The sequence below is a fragment of the Nerophis ophidion genome, linkage group LG16 (genome assembly GCF_033978795.1).
Source record: "Nerophis ophidion isolate RoL-2023_Sa linkage group LG16, RoL_Noph_v1.0, whole genome shotgun sequence".
Lineage (NCBI taxonomy): Eukaryota > Metazoa > Chordata > Actinopteri > Syngnathiformes > Syngnathidae > Nerophis > Nerophis ophidion.
The window spans coordinates 12,087,206-12,109,565 of NC_084626.1; the positions used below are offsets into that span (position 1 = coordinate 12,087,206).

General features: G+C 43.5%; 1 protein-coding gene across 3 annotated transcripts in view; it reads right to left on the bottom strand.

Annotated features, from left to right (window-relative positions):
• The window catches only part of LOC133534937 (transcriptional regulator QRICH1-like), a 34,586-nt gene that overhangs the window by 6,954 nt on the left and 5,272 nt on the right, over window positions 1-22,360 (bottom strand). For all 3 annotated transcript variants that reach the window (XM_061874260.1, XM_061874261.1, XM_061874262.1), the window contains exons 3-8: window positions 17,228-17,332; window positions 12,949-14,490; window positions 12,366-12,525; window positions 7,093-7,247; window positions 6,905-7,019; window positions 5,131-5,239 (exon numbers count right to left, since the gene is read on the bottom strand). In XM_061874260.1, the coding sequence (XP_061730244.1) occupies window positions 5,131-5,239; window positions 6,905-7,019; window positions 7,093-7,247; window positions 12,366-12,525; window positions 12,949-14,490; window positions 17,228-17,332 (2,186 nt within the window). The remainder of the gene's footprint in view (window positions 1-5,130; window positions 5,240-6,904; window positions 7,020-7,092; window positions 7,248-12,365; window positions 12,526-12,948; window positions 14,491-17,227; window positions 17,333-22,360) is intronic.

Consider the following 22,360-nt stretch of genomic DNA (forward strand, 5'->3'; position numbering starts at 1 on the left):
GATGGATGGATGGATTTGCTTTTGAGCATTGAAAGTCATTTACTAGTCCAGCAAGAAAAGAGCCAAGGCAGTATCGGTCTGAAATTTCTCGTCGTTGAGCTCACGCCAGCGAGTGAAAGTTGGGGCAATGTTGATCCTGACTGTTCTTTTATCCGCATAAGATCCGTTGCGGGGTGGCTAGAGCCTATCCCAGCTGCAGGTGAGCAGAAGGTAGGGTACACCCTGGACAAGTCGCCACCTCATCACAGGGCAATCCATAAAAGTTATGAACAGAATCGGCGACAAAGGGCAGCCCTGGCGGAGTCCAACCCTCACTGGAAACGGGTCCGACTTACATGCGGACCAAGCTCTGACACTGATCATACAGGGAGCAGACAGTCCGATACCCCATACTTTCTGAGCACTAACCACAGGACTTCCCGAGGGAAACGGTCAAATGCCTTCTCTAAGTCCACAAAGCACATGTGGACTGGTTGGGCATACTCACATGCACCCTCAAGGATCCTGCCGAGAATACAAAGCTGGTCTACCGTTCCACGACCAGGACGAACACCACACTGTTCCTCCTGGATCCGAGGTTCGACTATCCGGCGTGGCCTCCTCTCCAGTACACCTGAATAGACATCACCGGGAAGGCTGAGGAGTGTGATCCCACGATAGTGGGAACACACCCTCCGCTTCCCCTTCTTAAAGAGAGGAACCACCACCCCAAAGGTACTGCCCTCGATGTCCACACGATGTTGCAGTTTTGTCAACCAAGACAGCTCCACAGCATCCAGAGCCTTAATGAACACCGGGCGGATCTCATCCACCGACCATGGCCTTGCCAACAAGGAGCTTTTTAACTACTTTGGCAACCTCAGCCCCAGAAATAGGAGAGCCCACCACAGATTCCCCAGGCACTGCTTCTTCATAGGAAGACGTGTTGGTAGGATTAAGGAGGTCAGCAGCACACCATCCTCACCATACACGGTGTTGACAGTGCACTGCTTTCTCCCCTGAGGCGGCGAATGGTGGTCCACAATCGCTTCGAAGCCGTCTGGAAGTCGTTTTCCATGACTTCCTCAAACTCCTCCCATGTCCGAGTTTTTCGCCTCCGCGACCGCTGAAGCCGTGCTTCGCTTGGCCTGCCGTACCTGTCTGCTGCCTCTGGAGTCCCACGAGCCAAAAGGACCCAATAAGACTCTTTCTTCAGCTTGACGTCATCCCTCACTGCTGGTGTCCACCAACGGGTTCTAGGATTATCGCCACGACAGACACCAACCACCTTGCTGACACAGCTCCAATCAGCCGCTTTGACAATAGAGGCACGGAACATGGTCCATTCGGACTCAATACCCGGTGCCTCTCTCGTGACATGTTCAAAGTTCTTCCGGAGGTGGGAATTAAGGCTGGGCGATATTGGCTTTTATTAATATCGCTGTATTTTTATGACATATAGCGATATACGATATGTATTACAATATTTTGCCTTGGCCTTGAATGAACACTTGATGCATATAATCACAGCAGTATGATGATTCTATGTGTCCATATTAAAACATTCTTCTTCATACTGCATTAATATATGCGTATTTTAAACTTTCATGCAGAGGGAAATCACAACTAAGTCAATTGACCAAAACTGTATTTATTAAATACTCTTTATTCTCTCACGGGTGACCTTTTAAATGAAAGAAAAAAATAATAGTTTTGCTACCTTTTTGTAGTGACACTTCTGCTGCATTGATTGATTGATACTTTTATTGGTAGATTGCACAGTACAGTACATCCATCCCATCCATCCATTTTTTTCTACCGCTTATTCCCTTTTGGGGTTGCGGGGGGCGCTGGCGCCTATCTCAGCTACAATCGGGCGGAAGGCGGCTTACACCCTGGACAAGTCGCCAGTACAGTACATATTCTGTAGAATTGCCCACTAAATGGTAACACCCTGATTAGTTTTTCAACTTGTTTAAGTTGGGGTCCACGTTAATTCATGGTACAAATATAAACTTTCAGCATGATACAGTCATCATACAGGTTAATCATCATAGTATATACATTGAACAGGATATTGCTGTCGTCTGCTGAATATCTTCCCACTTGAAGCCAAACCACCGCCAGATGATGGACCCCCTGCTCTTTATGTTGGGCATTTATTGTTCTTTCCTCCATTTGCGCGACAGTATGTGAGGTATGTAAGAAGGCGGGCTTATTTTACGTCTCTGTGAGAAGGAGAGACGACAAGGAGTGAGAAACGCCAGTAATGTAATGCACGCAGCTTAAAGCAACTGTGTGAGAACATATAATCGAATATTACGATATAGTCATTTTCTATATCGCACAGAGACAAACCTGCGATATATCGTATGTATCGTCCAGCCCTAGTGGGAATTGAAACTCTCTCTGACGGGAGTCTGTTAAGACATTCCAAGCAGACCCTCACAATGCGTTTGGGCCTGCCAGATCTGTCCGGCATCCTCCCCCACCATCGGAGCCAGCTCACCAACAGGTGGTGATCGGTAGAAAGCTCTGCCCCTCTCTTCACCCGAGTATCCAAAACATGAGGCCACAAATCCGATGACACAACTACAAAGTCAATCATGGAACTGCGGCCAAGGGTGTCCTGGTGCTAAGTGCACATATGGACAGACACCCTTTTGTTTGAACATTGTGTTTGTTATGGACAATCCGTGACGAGCACAAAAGTCCAATAACAAAACACTACTTGGGTTCAGATTCAGACGGTCATTCTTCCCAATCTCGCCTCTCCAGGTTTTATTGTCATTGCCAACATGAGCGTTGAAGTCCCCCAGTAGAACAAGGGAATCACCTGAGGGAGCACTCTCCAGCACTCCCTCAAGGGAATCCAAAAAGAGTGGGTACTCTGAGCTACTGTTTGGTGCATAAGCACAAACAACAGTCAGGACCTGTCCCCCCACCCGAAGGCGGAGGGAAGCTACCCTCTCGTCCACTGGGTTAAAGTCCAACGTGCAGGCTTTGAGCCAGGAGGAAACAAGAATTTCCACCCCAGCCCGTCGCCTTTCTTTGCTTGCAACGCCAGAGAGGAAGCAAGTCCATCCCCTCTCGAGAGAACTGGTTCCAGAGCCCTTACTAAGCGTCGAAGCGAGTATGACTATATCCAGCCGGATCTTCTCCACCTCGCGCACCAGCTCAGGCTTCTTCCCTCCCAGCGAGGTGACGTTCCACGTCCCAAGAGCTCACTTATGTAGCCGAGGATCAGACCGCCAAGTGCCCTGCCTTCGGCTGCCGCCCGACCTCTATGGTCCCTACTACGAGTGGCGAGCCCATTGGAAGAGGGACCCACGTTGCCTCTTTGGGCTGAGCCCAGGGGTCAGAACAGCCACCAGGCGCTTGCCATCCGATTTGTACTTTTCATAAAGGTCTTTGAGCTGCTCTCTGTCTGATCCCTTACCTAGGACCTATTTGTCTTGGGAGAACCTACCAGGGGGCACAGAAGCACCCGGACAACATAGCTCCTAGGATCATTGGGACACGCAAACTCCTCAACCACGATAAGGTGGCAGCTCAGAATGTAGGCTGTCATTTATACAAGTGTATTATTTATGAGTAGGAGTGTAACGGTACACAAAAATGTTGGTTCGGTACGTACCTCGGTTCAGAGGTCACGGTTCGGTTCATTTTCGGTACAGTAAGAAAACAACAAAATATAAATTTTTTGATTATTTATTTAACAAATTTGCTAAATCTTCCACCAAAAATATTTTTCTTAGTGGAATATTTGTTGTGTCAACAATTCATAATAACATTGATTTTGATTCAATATTATGTTTTGAGCAATGACAGTCTGAAAGAAAAAAAAACAAGTTTGTTTTGTTAGTCAACGTTGCAACTTTTTCTGAATTACATTTAGCCATTAAGCTTTTTTATTTCACTTTTGTTTATGTTTTTGTTTATTTTAATAGTATTTTTAGAATGTGCCGTGGGCCTTTAAAACATTAGCTGTGGGCCGCAAATGGCCTGCGGAGCACACTTTTGACACCCCTGCTATAGATAATAAAAAATTTAATCTGATAAATCTATGGGTAAAAAGCAGAGCCTGGCGACGCATGGGCGTTTATCATAACTCTCTTGCTCTCTCTGTCTCTGCCCCTCCCTCACGAATGTTGCTGCGTGCACCACTTTTTTTTGTTCGTTTTTAACCCCTTCTTAACCCTGAACGTACATTGAAAATACACGCAACCCTAACTTAAAATGCCGGACATTCGAGGCATTTAAGAAACTACACCTGGACAGCTCCGCAAAGAGGACATATCCCGTGAAAAGAGGAGGTGTGGTCATTCTATCATAGCCTAGTCGTTGCTAGCATGCTATGTGTTGTTGTTTTTTTTGATTGATTGAAACTTTTATTAGTAGATTGCACAGTACAGTACATATTCCGTACAATTGACCACTAAATGGTAACACCCGAATAAGTTTTTCAACTTGTTTAAGTCGGGGTCCACGTAAATCAATTCATGGTGCCTCGGTGGGCATTGCTTACACAACGTGCGGTGCGCTACTTAATATGTCTGTGTCGTTCGGTTAACCTCCGAACCAAACCCCCCGTACCGAAACGGTTCAATACAAATACACGTACCGTTACACTATTTATGACATTAGAAAAATAATAAATTTACAATGAAATCTTTTTTAGAGTTAAAAGGTATTTGTTTCACTTGTGTACTAGACATTCTCTCTCTCTCTCTCTCTCTCTCCCATCTCAGGTCTCGCTTTCTTTCCATATTTCTCTCTCTGTCAGGTCTGTAACTCTCTCTGTCAGGTCTCTTTCTCTTGCTCTCAAGCTTTTCATTTACCTTGTTGCCAACTTTTATTCTCTCCCCCGGTGCTCTACTCAATGTACACAAATCAGTACACTTTTTTTTTTCCAATGTCTTTTGTAGCACTTTTTGTTTTTTTAAACTTTCACCTTGAACCTCAGCTTTACAGATGTCACGTCCACTATGTGTGTTGTGGTAAAGATGAGGGTCATACTAGTGAAGGCAATGACAGACCCTCACAGAAAAAAGGAGATGTGGCGTTCCATTTATTCAAGCACTAATGCCCCTGCATGGCATTTATTATTTGAAGAAATGCACCACGTTAATTGTCATGGAGGAAACTTACTTTGTGTTGAAGTACATTAGCGTTGTTAACAAGGTCCCAGGTGAATGTGCACCAAGTTGTTTGCACTCCCACAGCATCTCCTCCGTCACATGACTGGGAATGATGTAACCTTGATGACACAGAAGACGTCACTTCCTGGTGTCCAGACTACAAACCCCGTTTCCATATGAGTTGGAAAATTGTGTTAGATGTAAATATAAACGGAATACAATGATTTGCAAACCCTTTTCACCACATATTCAATTGAATGCACTTCAAAGACAAGATATTTGATGTTCAAACTCATAAACTTTATTTTTTTTTGCAAATTATAATTAACTTAGAATTTCATGGCTGCAACATGTGCCAAAGTAATTGGGAAAGGGAATGTTCATCACTGTGTTACATCACCTTTTCTTTTAACAACACTCAATAAACGTTTGGGAACTGAGGAAACTAATTATTTAAGGTTTGAAAGTGGTATTCTTGTTTTATGTAGAGCTTCAGTCGTTCAACAGTCCGGGGTCTCCGCTGTCGTATTTTACGCTTCATAATGCGCCACACATTTTCGATGGGAGACAGGTCTGGACTGCAGGCGGGCCAGGAAAGTACCCGCAATCTATTTTTACGAAGCCACGCTTTTGTAACACGTGCTGAATGTGGCTTGGCATTGTCTTGCTGAAATCAGCAGGGGCATACATAAAAAAAGACGGTGCTTAGATGGCACCATCTGTTGTTCCAAAACCTGTATGTACCTTTCGGCATTTATGGTGCCTTCACAGATGTGTAAGTTACCCATGCCTTGGCCACTAATGCACCCCCATACCATCACAGATGCTGGCTTTTGAACTTTGCGTCGATAACAGTCTGGATGGTTCTCTTCCCCTTTGGTCCGGATGCCACGATGTTGAATATTTCCCCCAAAAATTTGAAACGTGGACTCGTCAGACTACAGAACACTTTCCCACTTTGCATCACTCCATCTTAGATGATCTCGGGCCCAGAGAAGCCGGCGGTGTTTCTGGATGTTGTTGATAAATGGCTTTCGCTTTGCATAGTAGAGCTTTAACTTGCACTTACAGGTGTAGCGACGAACTGTATTTAGTGACAGTGGTTTCCTAAAGTGTTCCTGAGCCCATGTGGTGATATCCTTTAGAGATTGATGTCGGTTTTTGATACAGTGCCGTCTGAGGGATCCAAGGTCACGGTCATTCAATGTTGGTTTCCGGCCATGCCGCTTACGTGGAGTGATTTCTCCAGATTCCCTGAACCTTTTGATGATGTTATGGACCGTACATGTTGAAATCCCTAAATTTCTGGCAATTGCACTTTGAGAAACGTTGTTCTGAAACTGTTTGACTATTTGCTCACGCAGTTGTGGAAAAAGAGTGTACCTCACCCCATCCTTATTTGTGAAAGGCTGAGCATTTTTTGGGAAGCTGTTTTTATATCCAATCATGGCAACCACCTGATCCCAATTAGCCTGCACACCTGTGGGATGTTCCAAATAAGTGTTTGATGAGCATTCCTCAACTTTATCAGTATTTATTGCCACCTTTCCCAACTTCTTTGTCATGTGTTGCTGGCATCAAATTCTAAAGTTAATGATTATATGCAAAAAAAAAATGTTAATCAGTTTGAACATCAAATTTGTTGTCTTTGTAGCATATTCAACTGAATATGGGTTGAAAATGATTTGCAAATCATTGTATTCCATTTATATTTATATCTAACACAATTTCCCAACTCATATGGAAACAGGGTTTGTAGAAAGTGGACAGGTAGACGTTCTTACCTAGATGATGCACACTGGGCTTCCATCCGGTCAGGATTTTATGTAAGCTCTCACAGAAGCGAGTGTAGTAAGCGTCGCAGAAAATATCATCCACGCGTCCATTTTCAAAGAGATACTAAAAAAATAAACATAAGATAAGCAACTCTAGCAGGAATACACAATCACACTTGATCACAAGAATGACAAACCTTTTGAATACAAAGGAAGACGTAATAGAGAACATCTGGAGCAAATTCCTCCTCCTCTGTTCCTCGAGCCTCTTGCGTCATCAGAGAAAGACCCAAGTTCAGCTCGGCTACCGCACTGGAGATCAAGTCTTCTTGAAAACGCAGCGGTTGGCGACCTGCACACAAATGTGCACGTGCACACGCACGTACACACACACAGGTCAGCTTTACGAGTCTATCCCAGTGTTTTGTTTTCATTCACAGTTTTGGGTTGGCAGACAGGCGACAATACAGCAAAAATGATATCAGTGACGTCATCGCTTGCGTTTTTTCGGACTGAAACGAATACGTGTGCGTGTCAGCGCGACCGGTGACTACTGTGCAACAGGAAGAGAAAAATAGCTGCATCCACTGAAAACCACAAATGAAAAGTAAACACATACGAGATGTGAATAACTTGCTCAATTTGTAAAGCGGATCTTGCTTTTCATTCGTATGTTTGTATTTAAAGCAAAAGCACATGGGACATTTGGCGTATGCTGTCTGTGACGCTCCTTGGTAAAATACTGAGCTTGTTTTAACTAGCTATGACAGGGTCTCTGCAGGTTTCAACAAGTGAAATTCAAAACTTATTTTTAAGACCATATCGAATATAATTTGAAGACCATTTCATATCCAAACAGACAAAAAAGTACCAAGACAAAGGATGTATTGTATGAATTGTAAGTATATAAATTCATTCACTGCTCTAAAATAATTGAAGGGAATTATGTTTTTTTTTGTTTTACTGCTGTGAACAGACAACTACCACAGTGCTTACTGAATGTAATAGTATGATTTCACAAGTTAACATCTCGTATTGATATCCTCCAGCAATTGCCGCCACTTTACCCACATAACACTCCTTTGGGGGAGTTAACTTGATCTTTGTATATTTGTTCAAGTATTTGTGGTGTTTCAGCAGCTTTTGACACAGACTTATCCCGGATTTTTTACTTTTAAATAATCATTACATTCACTTTGACCGCAGTGTTTACAAACGCCTCCCTACTCAATGGCTCCACATTCAAGTCATAAACGCTTAATATGTTTCCATTCACCGGCTTCAACAATGTATTAAATTGATCGTTCTGTATCTTGGCTTGTAAGCTTCGAACAGAATTTGGTTGTGAATAATGAGGATAACATTCAAATTTGCGCAGCTCATTTTGAAACTGATATGAATTAACACATTTTTACCGGTTTTTGAGACTTACTAATGAACCAGTATTAGTTTGTATTTAAGCATGACAAAATGACATTCGCAATTCTCTCTTGCTTTCCTCACGCTAGTGAGGAAAGCAACTGAGTGATAATACTTAACAGTCTTCATAGCTTTTAATGTCAGTTGCTGTATAAACGTGGAGAATAGATTAGGCATGAGAAGCTGACCTGAAAATATTGAAATCAATTGTAGAAAATACGAAAAGGGTGTTCTTTTATAGTTTTACAGCTGTGAGTACACTCCTGCTATGGAGAACTTAGCGTGTGCTTACTGTATATGATAGTATGATTTCACTAATAAACATCTCATTATGATCTTTAGCAATTACTGCCCCTTTGCCCACATAACCCTTCTTAGGGAGGGTTAAGTTGATGTTTGTCATTGTGCAAATGTTTTTGGCGTTTCAATATCTTTTGACACAGATTTTTGATTTCTACATTATCATCCAATTAACTTTCACTGCAATGTTTACAAACACTTTCCTTTTCTATGGCGCCACATCTGGGTCCTTAACACTTTATAAGTACCTATCCTCTGGCTTCAACCATTCAAAATTGATCGTTTTTGGAGCCACAAATCGTTTAACTTGTACATACCCATCTTATGCAAGTAATTTGGCTTTTCTGCAGGTTTTTGTTAAGTTTTCTCCGCTGCTATGCTAAGATGTATCAACATACCGCCGTGCACGCACACAGCACACTAGCTGACGGTGCACAATAAATTCCTACAGGGACCACACAGTTAGTCTACATTCGTTCCTTTTTCAGTTAAGTAATAGCGTCCTCAAAAATTTTAACATTTAAAAGCAAGACTGAAGTTTCCATCCATCCATCCTTTTCTACCGCTTGTCCCTGTCAGGGTAGCAGGGGGCTGGAGCCTATCCCAGCAGCATTCGGGCAGAAGGCAGTGTACACTCTGAACAAGTCGCAGATACCCGGTATGATAAACAGTATTAAAGGTACCTATAGTAAAACACCATACGTTAATTTTACTGTATTAAATTAAAATGATCGAAAAAACGATTGATAACTACACGTTGATAAATTGGCGGAATGGCTGGCGCTACCTCGCAGGTTTAAATGTTAACATGATAAAGGAGACACTTTCCTCTCTCTCTTGGCATCCCCTCCCTCTCTGTTTCTGCCCGCTTGCCTCTATGTCTTGTCTTGTCTAAACCTTTAAGAGACTGTTTCTCAGTGCTATCCTCCAAAATCTTAACATCTAACATGGAATTGATAAGATGGACTTTCGACTCAATGGACAAAATCTTCTCGATGAGGAAAAGAGTTTTGGGGGAGCCTGGTTGTTCTGAAGCCGCCACACTGATCCGCCTGTCGATCTCTTCCCTCACTCGTGAACAAGACTCCTAGGTATTTGAACTCCTTCACTTGGGGCAGGGTCTCCTCCCTAACCCGGAGATGGCACTCCACCCTTTTCCGGGCGAGAACCATGGACTCGGACTTGGAGTTGCTGATTCTCATTCCGGTCGCTTCACACTCGGCTGCGAACCGATCCAGTAATGCGGATGTTGTATCGATCCATTGTGGTGAAGAAGGAGCTGAGCCGGAAGGCAAAGCTGTCAATTTACCGGTCGATCTACGTTCCCATCCTCACCTATGGTCATAAGCTTTGGGTCATGACCGAAAGGACAAGATCACGGGTACAAGCAGCCGAAATGAGTTTCCTCCGCAGGGTGGCGGGGTTCTCCCTTAGAGATAGGGTGAGAAGCTCTGTCATCCGGGAGGAACTTAAAGTAAACCCGCTGCTCCTCCACATCGAGAGGAGCCAGATGAGGTGGTTCGGGCATCTGGTCAGGATGCCACCCGAGCGCCTCCCTAGGGAGGTGTTTAGGGCACGTGCAACCGGTAGGAGGCCATGGGGAAGACCCAGGACACGTTGGGAAGACTATGTCTCCCGGCAGGCCTGGGAACGCCTCGGGATCCCCCGGGAAGAGCTGGACGAAGTGGCTGGGGAGAGGGAAGTCTGGGCTTCCCTGCTTAGGCTGCTGCCCCCGCGACCCGACCTCGGATAAGCGGAAGAAGATGGATGGCTGTTCTGACAGAACAATCACTGCAGAGTATGTGAGAGATTTGTGGGAGAGATGGGAGAATCATGTGCCTTTTCAGTGTTTTCCGTCGAGGACGTGGAAGACATTTTCTATTCGGACCTGTGATCGCATGGCATCTGCTGAATAGGCTGGGCGTTGTTTTGGTGTATTGTCAAATTAAGACGACGATGACAGCCGTTAAAGGAGCCCAATGGCTGCCCGTCGCAATATGTCCCTCTTCCAATAACACCTGGAAATTGAACTTTGCTCGTAACGCCTGCAGAGACAGATTCCAGGCCTATAGACAACACCCTGAACAATGGGCATACAAACCCCCAGACCACCCCACGTGGTGTGTTGGAATAAAAAGCAGTGCCCTAATGGCTGGCACCTTCAGGCCGGATGCCCGCCCTCTCACCCCTCGTTGCAAGTCTCAAATTGTATGTTGTACTATGTACGTGCTTTGCTACGGAGTTTTTTTTAACACTCCAGATTGGGCACTTTTGATTGAGACCAACTTTTTTTTTTTTTTACTCATCCTCTTCTCGCGTCTACCTTTTCCCACCTTTTACAGGGCTCTATGAGTGGCGAGCCATCAGCAATCATGTTCTGTAACCCAATACAATGTTTGTTTGTCTAATCTTGAACGGGTTTATGCTGAAAACTAAATTTTGCTTTACTTGCGCTCATGTTCTGTAACCCTATACAATGTTTGTATAATCTTGAATGGGTTTGTGCTGAAAACAAAAATGTTGCTTTACTTGTGCAATGATCAAATATCACTCCATTCCATAAAAACGACATACCACAATCTAAACTTATACAAACACATTACTGTATGAGCAACTAAGATATTCAATTGTGCACACTGAACCTATAAGCTCTGCTCTCGAATGGAGTCATCCTTCTATACTCAGAGGAATATAAGACGGAGGTGTTTTACAGTGCGTTCAATGACAGTGGAATGGAGTAGGAGGCCACAACGCCCGCCAGACATAATAATAGATTGTATTTTTTATGCACTTTTTATTTAAATGAATCTTGAAGTACTGCAGTACAAACCAGTATTTAGAACAATAAAAGCTTTGCGATTAAAACAGATAAAATACTAAACCTAAGACACTAGCAGTGAAGCGTAAGAAACACAAAACTTTTCTAACAATGTGTTTATTTTAGTTACTTAAAAAAAACAATTTGGTTAAAGATTTCAGTGTGTCTACAAGTACTTTGAGCACATTCAACAATACCGTGACAATGATAAACGGAGTCATTTTGGTCACGATAACCATGATATGACATTTTAATATTGCTATGTCCGTATTCTTAATACATCATCACACAATACTCTTTTCATTTTGAGGAAGAGATAGGTTTGGTGTTTTGTCTTTTGTTATTGCTGCTGCACGGTATGATTGCTTGTTTTACTATCACTGTGCCTGCCCTTGCGTTTAAATGGACAAAAGTTTGAAAGTTGTTTTTACTTTTGTAAAACCATGATTAGCAACACATCCATCCATCCATTTTCTACCGCTTATTCCCTTTCGGGGTCGCGTGGGGCGCTGGCGCCTATCTCAGCTACAATCGGGCGGAAGGGAGGGTACACCCTGGACAAGTCGCCACCTCATCGCAGGGCCAACACAGATAGACAGACAACATTCACACTCACATTCACACACTAGGGCCAATTTAGTGTTGCCAATCAACCCACAGTTACAGTATAAATAAATATTTCTGAGTTAAGTCATTTGTATTGGTACTCAGCAAAAGCACATGATTTTAAAAGCCAATGACTAAATTAGCCACTCAATAGTCGTAATCTGATTAGTGAACTAATCAATAATATAGACAAATAAAAATACTTGTTAGACATATTATCGTTCCCGCTGTTACAGGGAGCGATCCCCGACACCAACACACACACGCCTGCACTAGCAACATAGCCCAGCTGTGTTAAATATGTCACATGGCTACAAGCAGACTTACGACCAATGGGTGCAAGCTTTGTCCTGTCCTGCTTGATTAGCTCTATGTTTTTCCGCTTTACCCAAAGGCGCCAAACCTCCAGGCCTTCTTCTGGCTTAAGAGAGACTGGAACCAGAATTTCTGTGGTGGGTTCAGCATTACCATCTGCCTCTCCTTGGGCCTGCAAAATCATTTCACATGAGTTACTTGTGCCATTACTTTTCATTGCCATGACCGTATTGACCACAATATAAGATGACCCAAATAAAGGACAACATTTCTGTTTCAAAACCAGTTTTGGAAAATGCTTTCAAAGTCAGTGATATAAAATGTTTTGAATATTATGTATGAGCTACTAAACAGTTGTTTTTATTATCTTCAAATTAGCATCATAACTCCTCTGTTTTCGAACTTGTCCAACACTTTTCTGTGTCGTGTCTGCATCTCTTTAAGTTACCAGTGGGTGCATGTGTGAATGACAGGAAGAAAAGATCGCACTCGCTTGGGTTTTTGCGTGAATGCCTTGAATACAAGATGATGCAGATGTGCTGTACCTTCAAAAGTGCATCATGTATGTTTGTTAGGTGGGGGTGAGAGAGCTCACCTGAAGCTGCAGTTGTTGTTCATGTCCGTCTTCTTGGCTCTGACTGGGGTCCCACAGGTGTACCGACTGCGTTGTATTGTATGTCCCTCCAACGGTCTGCACAGCTACCGGGATGTGAATGTTTCCATTCATAAACTGTGCAGGAAAGAGCGTTTGTACTATTTCCTCCTGCGTCCCGCTTGACGTATCCACAGACCTCGCTGAGGACCCGGGCTTGCCGTTGGCAGCGGCTATTTGCACCGTGTTGTACGTCTCCTGTGGTATGGCGATGTGAGTTACGCCTTGCTGCTGCGCGGTGGAGTACACGGGTATTGTCCACGTTTCCCCAGTGGGGCCCGTGATTGTCCCTGTGGCGCTGTATAGCTGAGCGCTGTCAACGGTGAGCAAATCAGGCCTCAGGGACACATAGCTTTGCTGCTGGCCTTGAGGGATGGCAATGACCGTGGCCACTTGCTGCCGCTGCGGGACAGTGTAGGACACCGTCAAGGGAGTGTCAACTTTACGCTTCTTGACAGGAGGGAGGACAGAGGAGATTGTATTGGACCGCCTCTCAGTCTCCCTAGGAGAGTTCTGTTGCTGGGAAGAAGATATGGCCTCTATGGTTTGGATGTGGATCTGTTGTCCATCTGGTAGCTGAATCTGCTGTCCTCCTTGTAGTTGGATCTGCTGTCCTCCCATTAACTGGATCTGTTGTCCATCTTGTAGTTGGATCTGTTGTCCGCCTGGGAGCTGGATGTGTTGACCACCCTGTAGCTGAATTTGTTGGATCTGCTGTCCGTCTTGTAGCTGGATCTGTTGGATCTGCTCTCCGCCTTGTACTCGGATTTGCTGAATCTCCTCCCCGTCTTGTAGTCGGATTTGCTGGATCTCCTCCCCGTCTTGTAGTCGGATTTGCTGGATCTCCTCCCCGTCTTGTAGTCGGATTTGCTGGATCTCCTCCCCGTCCTGCAGTCGGATTTGCTGGATCTGCTCTCCGTCTTGCAGTCGGATTTGCTGTCCGTCTTGCAACCGGATTTGCTGTCCGTCTTGCAACCGGATTTGCTGTCCGTCTTGCAACCGGATTTGCTGGATCTGCTGTCCGTCTTGTAGTCTAATTTGCTGAATCTGCTGTCCGTCTTGTATTCGGATTTGTTGGATCTGCTGTCCGTCCTGTAGTCGGATCTGCTGGATCTGCTGCCCGTCTTGTAGCTGGATCTGCTGTCCGTCCTGTAGTCGGATCTGCTGCCCGTCTTGTAGCTGGATCTGCTGCCCATCTTGGAGCTGAATTTGTTGGCCACCTGGCAGCTGGATCTGCTGCCCATCTTGTAGCTGTATCTGCTGAATCTGCTGTCCATCTTGTAAGTGGATTTGCTGGATCTGTTGCCCATCTTGTATCTGGATCTGCTGTCCATCCTGTAGCTGGATCTGTTGGCCGGCTTCGAGCTGAATATGTTGGCCGTCTGCTAGTTGTATCTGCTGTGTACCTTGCAGCTGGATCTGGTGACCACTTGACAACTGAATCTGTTGCTCTCCACCTACAGCTGCAACCAGATGTGCTTGAATCTGTAGACACACATTAGGCTTGGTAAGCAATAATATGTATGTGGGATAGGTGAATATTATGGGTGTGTAACAGTAAGCACCTCTGTTTTAATGTCACAGTTAGGTTAATTTGTGTACACCGAGTGGCTGTAAAAATTTGGGATGACTTTCCTAATAAAACATGCAAATTGTGCATAAGTATTTTTCCAATACATAATAAAAATGTAGTGTACATAAAAACTGGAGGCTGCCACAGTTACTTTGATATGTTATCAAATATGCTAAAACCTGTCTGATGTAGGTCATGTATTTTATTTTATTTTTTTCTCCCATTCCCCCTCACTTGTTTACCTTTATCTCACCTTTTTTAGGCTGCTGCCTCCGCGACCCGACCTTAGATAAGCGGAAGACGATGGATGTATGGATGGTATTTATCAATCCATTCAACTTCTTCCGCTTATCTGAGGTTGGGTCGCGGGGTAGAAGCCTAAGCAGAGAACCCCAGGCTTCCCTCTCCCTTGCCACTTGGTCTAACGCCTCCCGGGGAATCCTGATGCGTTCCCAGGCCAGCTGGGAGACATAGTCTCCCCAATCTGTTCCTTGTGGCTTCCTGCTGGTCGGACGTGCCCTAAACACCTCCCCAAGGAAGGCATCCGAGGGGGCATCCTAATCATATGACCAAACCACCTCTTCCGGCGCCTCTTGTTGTAGAGGAGCAGCGGCTTTACTCTGAGCTCCTCCCAAATGACTGGACTTCTCACCCTCTCTTTAAGCTGCGGCACCCAGCGCAGGAAAATAATTTGAGTAGCTTCTACACGTGATCTTGTCCTTTCAGTCACAACCCAAAGCTCATAACCGCAGGTGAGGATAGGTATGTAGATCTACCAGTAAATTGAGAGCTTTGCCTTCGGACTCAGCTCCTTCTTCACCGTGATTAATCGATAAAGGGTCTGCATCACTGCAGATGCCGCCCCAATCCCCCTGTTGATCTCACAATCCACTTTTCCCTTGCTCGTGAACAAGACTCGGAGATATTCAAACTCCTCCACTTGGGGACAAGATCTACTCTCCAACACGGAGATGGCACTCCACAATTGTTCAGGCGAGAACCATGAACTCGGATTCGGAGGTGCTGATTCTCATCCAAGTCGCTTCACACTCGGCTGCAAACCAATCCAGCAAGAGCTGAAGTTCCTGGCCAGATGAAGCCAGCAGGACCACATCATGTGCAAAAAGCACAGACCTAATCCTGCAGCCACCAAACCGGATCCCCTCAACATCTTGTCTGCGCCAACAAATTCTGTCCATAAATATTACAAACAGAATCGGAGACAATAGCCAACCCTGGCGCAGTCCAACCTTCACTGGAAACAGGTCACACTTATTGCCAGCTCTGACTCCAATCATGCAGGGAGCGGAATACCAAAATCAGGCGGTCAGGCACCCCATACTCTCGAGGCACTCTTCACAGGACTATTGTATATATTTTTTTTTTAATACAACTCGGTGTGTACAGTGCTTTTTGAGCACATTCAACAATACAGTGATAATGGTAACTGTACTATGAAATGTTCATATGGTTACAGTTAAATCAGGGGTGTCCAAAGTTCGGCCAGGGGGCCATTTGCGGCCCGCAGCTAATCGTTTACCGGCCCGCCACACATTCTGCAAAAATAGCAAAATTGATAGTATTGCAAAAATAAATTAAAAAATATTTTTTTTAAAGTGTAATGAGGTGAAATCTATTGAGAAAAAGTGGCAATATTGACACAAAGTTGCCATGCAGGCATTTTTTTTGTCTTTATTTTCTTTTTTTTTTTCCATTGCTCAAAAAAAAGGACAAAAAAAAAATCTGTTACAATGAATTATTACTTAAAATTATCACTTTAAAATGTGGAAAAAATATTGCATATGTTGTGTGGTTGCCATGAAAAAACATCAAAGTTTTGACAAAAGTGCATAAAACAAACAAAACTAATAGTTCAAACTTAAAATCAACAGATATATCGGAAGTTGATCTTGAAATTTAAGTGTTAAAAGTTAAAAACACACTAATAAAAATGTATTACTTAATGAGTGGGGAACCTTTCGGATCTCAAATATATTTAAAATTATTTTATTTACCTTTGATTACTCAAAAATATTAAATAATTAAAATCAATGGTGTCCTGCATTATTGATCTTTGAGGGCTTTAATTGCTAAATAAAGGAACTCTCCTGAAGGAATCAATAAAATACTATCTAACTATCTATCTATCTAAATACTGCATATTTCAGTTTTACTATAAAAAACTAAGTTGTCTTTGACAGAAAAGGCATACAACCTTATTTGTTGTACTTTATATCAACCTCAAGTTGATATAGAGATTTACTGTAAACATTAAATAAAAAATAATAATATTTTGACTTATTTTTAACAATTTAGTGACTGAGACCCTCTATGCTCCCCAGGAGCCCTAAGGATAAAAAAAAAATCCATATATTTTGTTATGGTTTGAAAATGAAAAATATCAAAATGGCCCCCGCATGCTTAAATTTTTCCATGTGCGGCCCTCTGTGGAAAAAGTTTGGACACCCCTGGATTAAATGTTCCGTGTGCGACACATAAAGTCTCCACCTACTAAAGGAAAAATTATCCACCACAAATGATGGAGTGAGTAATTTAATTATAGTTTAAAAAAACTGTGGTTTACATATTTTTGAACTTAAGTCTGTTTGCTCTAGAAAGTGCCATTGTACTTTTAATTTGAAAGCGTACCTGCTGTTTCTGCTCCTCCGTGAGCTCTTCCTGGGACACAAGCCCCTGCAGGTCTTGCTGAGAGGATGCAGTCATCTGCAGAACCGGCTGCCCCTGGATTTGAACCTGACACAGAGAAGGCGCATGAAAGATCAACAAGTCCGTACAAAAAAAGGCTCCTGGTCATTAAAAAGAAGGTAAACTAAGCTCAAAAACAAAGAGCTGTATCAGAAACTTTGCCTTTACAAAAAGCTTTTGCAGAGTTTCATTTATTTGTGGTGGGCCGCCACAAATAAATTTGAGCCCCCACAAATTACATAATTACACATTTTAAAAAATAGTTGATTTCTTTTTTAAGATTTTTATTTTTTTAAATAATTGTTTACTTACCTGCATAACTAAATTTCAACATTCAGGGAGGGCAGAATAATGAATTTAAAAAAAACAGTGGTGCCCTAAGTGCGGCTTGAAAATTATTTGTGTTTTATATATGTGCTTGTGTTGCATTGTGTAAATAAAAATAAAATAAACCCTCTTTTTTTTTTACATAGCAAAAAGCTATAATGTAATAAAAAAAAAAATCTGTCATACTAAAAATTATTTATAACAGAAAAGTTTAGTTTAAAATGTATAACTTTTTTAGACATTTTTTAAAAATCAAGCTAATTATTCTAATTATATAATATCTTGACCCTACACCTGCACCCACAAAGCAGTACTATGGGAAACACTGTTTTGCTCGACACACTCAGAGATGTATTATTTTACCAAATGTTTGTTTTCTATAATCATTGTTTTTGTTTTAATCACACGCGTTATTAATCGGGGAACAGCTTCATTCTTTTTGTGTGTTTCGTTGAAAGAAATTTATACTAATGACTCAGGAGTGCAGACTACTATACTGTTGGGCAAAAAGTATTTAGTCAGCCACCGATTATGCAAGTTCTCCCACTAATAATGATGACATAGGTCTGTAATTTTCATCATAGGTACACTTCAACTGTGAGAGACAGAATGTGGAAAAAACAAAAATCCAGGAATTTTACCTTGTAGGAATTTTAAATAATTTATTTGTAAATTATGGTGGAAAATAATTATTTGGTTAATAACAAAAAAATCAACTCATCCATCCATCTTCCGCTTATCCGAGGTCGGGTCGCGGGGGCAGCAGCCAAGCAGGGAATCCCAGACTTCCCTCTCCCCAGCCACTTCGTCTAGCTCTTCCCGGGGGATCCCGAGGCGTTCCCAGGCCAGCCGGGAGACATAGTCTTCCCAACGTGTCCCGGGTCTTCCCCGTGGCCTCCTACCGGTTGGACGTGCCCTAAACTCCTCCCTAGGGAGGCGTTCGGGTGGCATCCTGACCAGATGCCCGAGCCACCTCATCTGGCTCCTCTCGATGTGGAGGAGCAGCGGCTTTACTTTGAGTTCCTCCCGGATGACAGAGCTTCTCACCCTATCTCTAAGGGAGAGCCCCGCCACCCGGCAGAGGAAACTCATTTGTACCCGTGATCTTATCCTTTCGGTCATGCACCCAAAGCTCATGACCATAGGTGAGGATGGGAACGTAGGTCGACGGGTAAATTGAGAGCTTTGCCTTCCGGCTCAGCTCCTTCTTCACCACAACGGATCGATACAACGTCCGCATTACTGAAGACGCCGCACCGATCCGCCTGTCGATCTCACGATCCACTCTTCCCCCACTCGTGAACAAGACTCCTAGGTACTTGAACTCCTCCACTTGGGGCAGGGTCTCCTCCCCAACCCGGCGATGGCACTCCACCCTTTTCCGGGCGAGAACCATGGACTCGGACTTGGAGGTGCTGATTTTTATTCCGGTCGCTTCACACTCGGCTGCGAACCGATCCAGTGAGAGCTGAAGATCCCGGCCAGATGAAGCCATCAGGACTAAGTCATCTGCAAAAAGCAGACCTAATCCCGCGGCCACCAAACCGGAACCCCTCAACGCCTTGACTGCGCCTAGAAATTCTGTCCATAAAAGTTATGAACAGAATCGGTGAAAATCAACTCAATACTTTGTAATATAACCTTGGTTGGCAATAACAGAGGTCAAATGATTACTATAGGTCCTTACCAGGTTTGCACACACAGTAGCTGGTATTTTGGCCCATTCCTCTATGCAGCTCGAGAGCAGTGATGTTTTGGGGCTGTCGCCAAGCAACACGGTCTTTCAACTCCCTCTACATATTTTCTATGGGGTTGAGGTCTGGAGACTGGCTAGGCCACTCCAGGACTTTGAAATGCTTCTTACGGAGCCACTCCTTCGTTGCCCGGGCGGTGTGTTTGGGATCATTGTCATGCAGCAAGACCCAGCCACGTTTAATCTTCAAAGCTCTCACTGATGCAAGGAGGTTTTGGCTCAAAATCTCACGATACATGGCCCCATTCATTCTTTCCTGAACACGGATCAGTCGTCCTGTCCCCTTAGCAGAAAAACAGCCCCAAAGCATGATGTTTCCACGCCCATGCTTCACAGTAGGTATGGTGTTCTTTGGATGCAACTCAGTATTCTTCTTCCTCCAAACACGACAAGTTGAGTTTATACCAAAAAGTTCTATTTTGGTTTCATCTGACCACATGACATTCTCCCAATCCTCTGCTGTATCATCCATGTGCTCTCTGGCAATCTTCAGACGGGCCTGGACACGCACTGGCTTAAGCAGGGGGACACGTCTGGCACTGCAGGATTTGATTCCCTATTGGCGTTGTGTGTTACTGATGGAAACCTTTGTTACTTTGGTCCCAGCTCTCTGCAGGTCATTCACCAGGTCCCCCCGTGTGGTTCTGGGATTTTTGCTCACTGTTCTCATGATCATTTTGACCCCATGGGATGAGATCTTGCGTGGAGACCCAGATTGAGGGAGATTATCAGTGGTCTTGTATGTCTTCCATTTTCTGATAATTGCTCCCACAGTTGATTTTTTCACACCAAGCTGCTTGCCTTCTGTAGATTCACTCTTCCCAGTCTGGTGCAGGTCTACAATTATTTCCCTGGTGTCCTTCGACAGCTCTTTGGTCTTGGCCATAGTGGAGTTTGGAGTCTGAATGTTTGAGGCTGTGGACAGGTGTTTTTTATACAGATAACGAGTTCAAACAGGTTCCATTAATACAGGTAGCGAGTGGAGGACAGAAGAGCTTCTTAAAGAAGAAGTTACAGGTCTGTGAGAGCCAGAGGTCTTCCCTGTTTGAAGTGACCAAATAATGATTTTCCACCATAATTTACAAATAAAATATTTAAAATTCCTACAATGTGAATTCCTGGATTTTTCATTTCACATTCTGTCTCTCACAGTTGAAGTGTGACTATGATGAAAATTACAGACTCTGTCATCATTTTAAGTGGGAGAACTTGCACAATCGGTGGCTGACTAAATACTTTTTTTCCCTACTGTACCTGCACTTGAAGCTGTTGTTCAGGTTATGAATGCGGAGAAAGCTGAGGTGAAATATCTGCTGAGGTTATCTGTATCTGTCATAGGCAACACAACCGGTAACTAAGATAGTGGATACAATGAAACTTCATTTATTGAATAAAAAGTCCTCCCACATTGCAAAAATATGCAGTGTTCTGTCTAATTAGAAACTCTGAATTGTCCATTAGCCTGAATGTGAGTGTGAATTAAAGCCGCACAAGAATCAATGCACACTTATATGCAATGTAGGCATGCAACCATATGAAAATGTTATGTCATGGTAATCATTATTACTGCTGTATTGTTGAATGTGCTCAAAAAGTAACTATACACACTGGAATCTATTTTTTTTAAATAACTAAAAAACGTTAACACACTGTTAGAAGTTGAATGTTTTTTGTTTCTTGTGCTTCACTGACCGTGTTCAGGCGACGTTGTAACATCCTATTCTGTTCAGCAGTCTGAATGCACCATAAGAAAACATTTATGATTACTCAGTACTATGAGAGCACAGCTTGTAGGTTCAATGTGCACGATTAAACAAAACAGTTGCTCAGACAATAATGTTTTTATAAGTTTTGACTCAGGTTAGGGTATTTTTTAGGCCAAATGGCAATATACTTTGGTATCTTAAAAAAAACGTGCAAAATGCTTAGGTTTGCCTAAGTCTTTTATGGCTGAATAACCAGTGTTGAGAGTACTCAGATTACTTTTTCTCGTAAGTACTAACTTAACGTGTTGCTTTTTATGATAAAGTAATTGGTTAGCAGTTACTATTTCAAAACATCCATCCATCAATTTTTCTACCCCTTGTCCCGTTCGGGTTGCGGGGGGTGCTGGAGCCTATATCAGCTGCTTCGGGTGGAAGGCGGTGTACACCCTGGACAAGTCGCCATCTCATCCCAGGGCTATTTCAAAGCATGTTTTTGTTAATTTTGTTCAATCACATTAGGTTTATAGCCGATTGTTGGAGTGTCTACTTCTTCACTGAGGTGAAGGCCGCTGGCTGGCATTTAAGTTTGAAACTACTCTTCAGTCACCCAGCCGCTGCACTAGGTCAGTCTGCATGGGCTACGGGGAGAGACACTTTCTAGCTGATGAGTAGCTAAACATTTAACACAGCGAGCAGAAGAGAGGAGATATTGCTGGCTGCTGTGCCAAGTTGCTAACAGAACTGAACGACATAAACATATGAGATTAGTGATAAAATCGCTAAAAGGAGAAATATAGGTTCACAAGCAAATTGGTGCATGTGTAGATGAAGTCCTCACTCACCAATAGCCTAATGCAGTTGTTGACCAAAGCAATAATTCACTTGGGAGTCAAAAACTACGCACATAGAGTCATATTCCTTTAAAAAGTGTGTTGTATTGCGTCGCTGTGCGTTAGAGAATCCTATTTGAACACGCAAGGAGCGGGGTTGAGCCAAAGAGAATTCCATGTGCTATGCACTTCAGAAGAGCAAACGGTCGTAACAAAGGCACATCAAAATGAAGTTAAAAGTTAAAGTACCAATGATTGTCACATACACACACTAGGTGTGTCAAAATTATTCTCTGCATTTGACCCATCACCCTTGATCACCCCCTGGGAGGTGAGCGGAGCAGTGGGCAGCAGTGGTGGCCACGCCCAGGAATAATTTTGGGTGATTTAACCCCCAATTCCAACCCTTGATGCTGAGTGCCAAACAGGGAGGTAATGGGTCCCATTTTTATAGTCTTTG